Source organism: Etheostoma spectabile, chromosome 2 (assembly GCF_008692095.1).
Source record: "Etheostoma spectabile isolate EspeVRDwgs_2016 chromosome 2, UIUC_Espe_1.0, whole genome shotgun sequence".
NCBI lineage: Eukaryota > Metazoa > Chordata > Actinopteri > Perciformes > Percidae > Etheostoma > Etheostoma spectabile.
Window position 1 is genome coordinate 18,606,494 of NC_045734.1, and position 658 is coordinate 18,607,151.

The 658-nt window shown below is 55.3% G+C and overlaps 1 protein-coding gene across 2 annotated transcripts in view; it reads left to right on the top strand.

Annotated features, from left to right (window-relative positions):
- Positions 1-658, top strand: part of cygb2 (cytoglobin 2) — a gene marked incomplete at its 5' end in the record, with an annotated part of 21,109 nt that continues 20,451 nt past the window's right edge. For both annotated transcript variants that reach the window (XR_004335490.1, XM_032538637.1), the window contains 1 exon segment: positions 1-370. Coding sequence is in view for 1 of the 2 variants with exons in the window: in XM_032538637.1 (XP_032394528.1) it covers positions 180-370 (191 nt within the window).

A 658-nucleotide genomic window follows, 5' to 3' on the forward strand; every position in this document is an offset into this window, starting at 1 on the left:
CCCCCCCCCCCCCGCCCCCTCCTCCTCTTCTTCCACCTTTCCGCTCGTCTTCTCATCCCGACTCTCCTCTCCCAGCTCCCGCCGTGGGGTCGCAGCTCTCAATCTCCCTCCCCCCTTCCCTTGCTCCCTACCTCCCCCGGGTGCTGCTGGGAGCCTCCGGGCTGCTGCGCCGCAGGAGGATGTCTCGCAGGGAGTCTCCGCCGCCGTCCTCTCCACCCCCAGCTCCGCAGCTGCTGGGGGTGCGGAGAGAAGAGGAGGATCGTCCGGAGCGTGCAGAGCCGCTGTCCGACACCGAGAGGGAGATCATCCAGGACACGTGGGGGCACGTCTACAAGAATTGTGAGGACGTGGGGGTGTCTGTGCTCATAAGGTGAGTTTCGTCTAGAAGTGAAAGCCGAGGATTTCATTGTCACTGTAAAAAAACTTAAGGTATGTCTCAGTGTGTGTATAAACTTTCAAACAATATATTCTGTACTTTACAGTTTAAGGTGCTTACGTTCAAGGCAGAAACCTTCTATTAATTCTCTGTGATCAATTAAAGGTGTCATGGCATGAAAATGTCACGTGATGACTTTTTTACCATTAATATGCGTTCCCCCAGCCTGCCTTTGGTCCTCCAGTGGCTAGAAAAGGTGATAGGTGTAAACCGAGCCCTGGG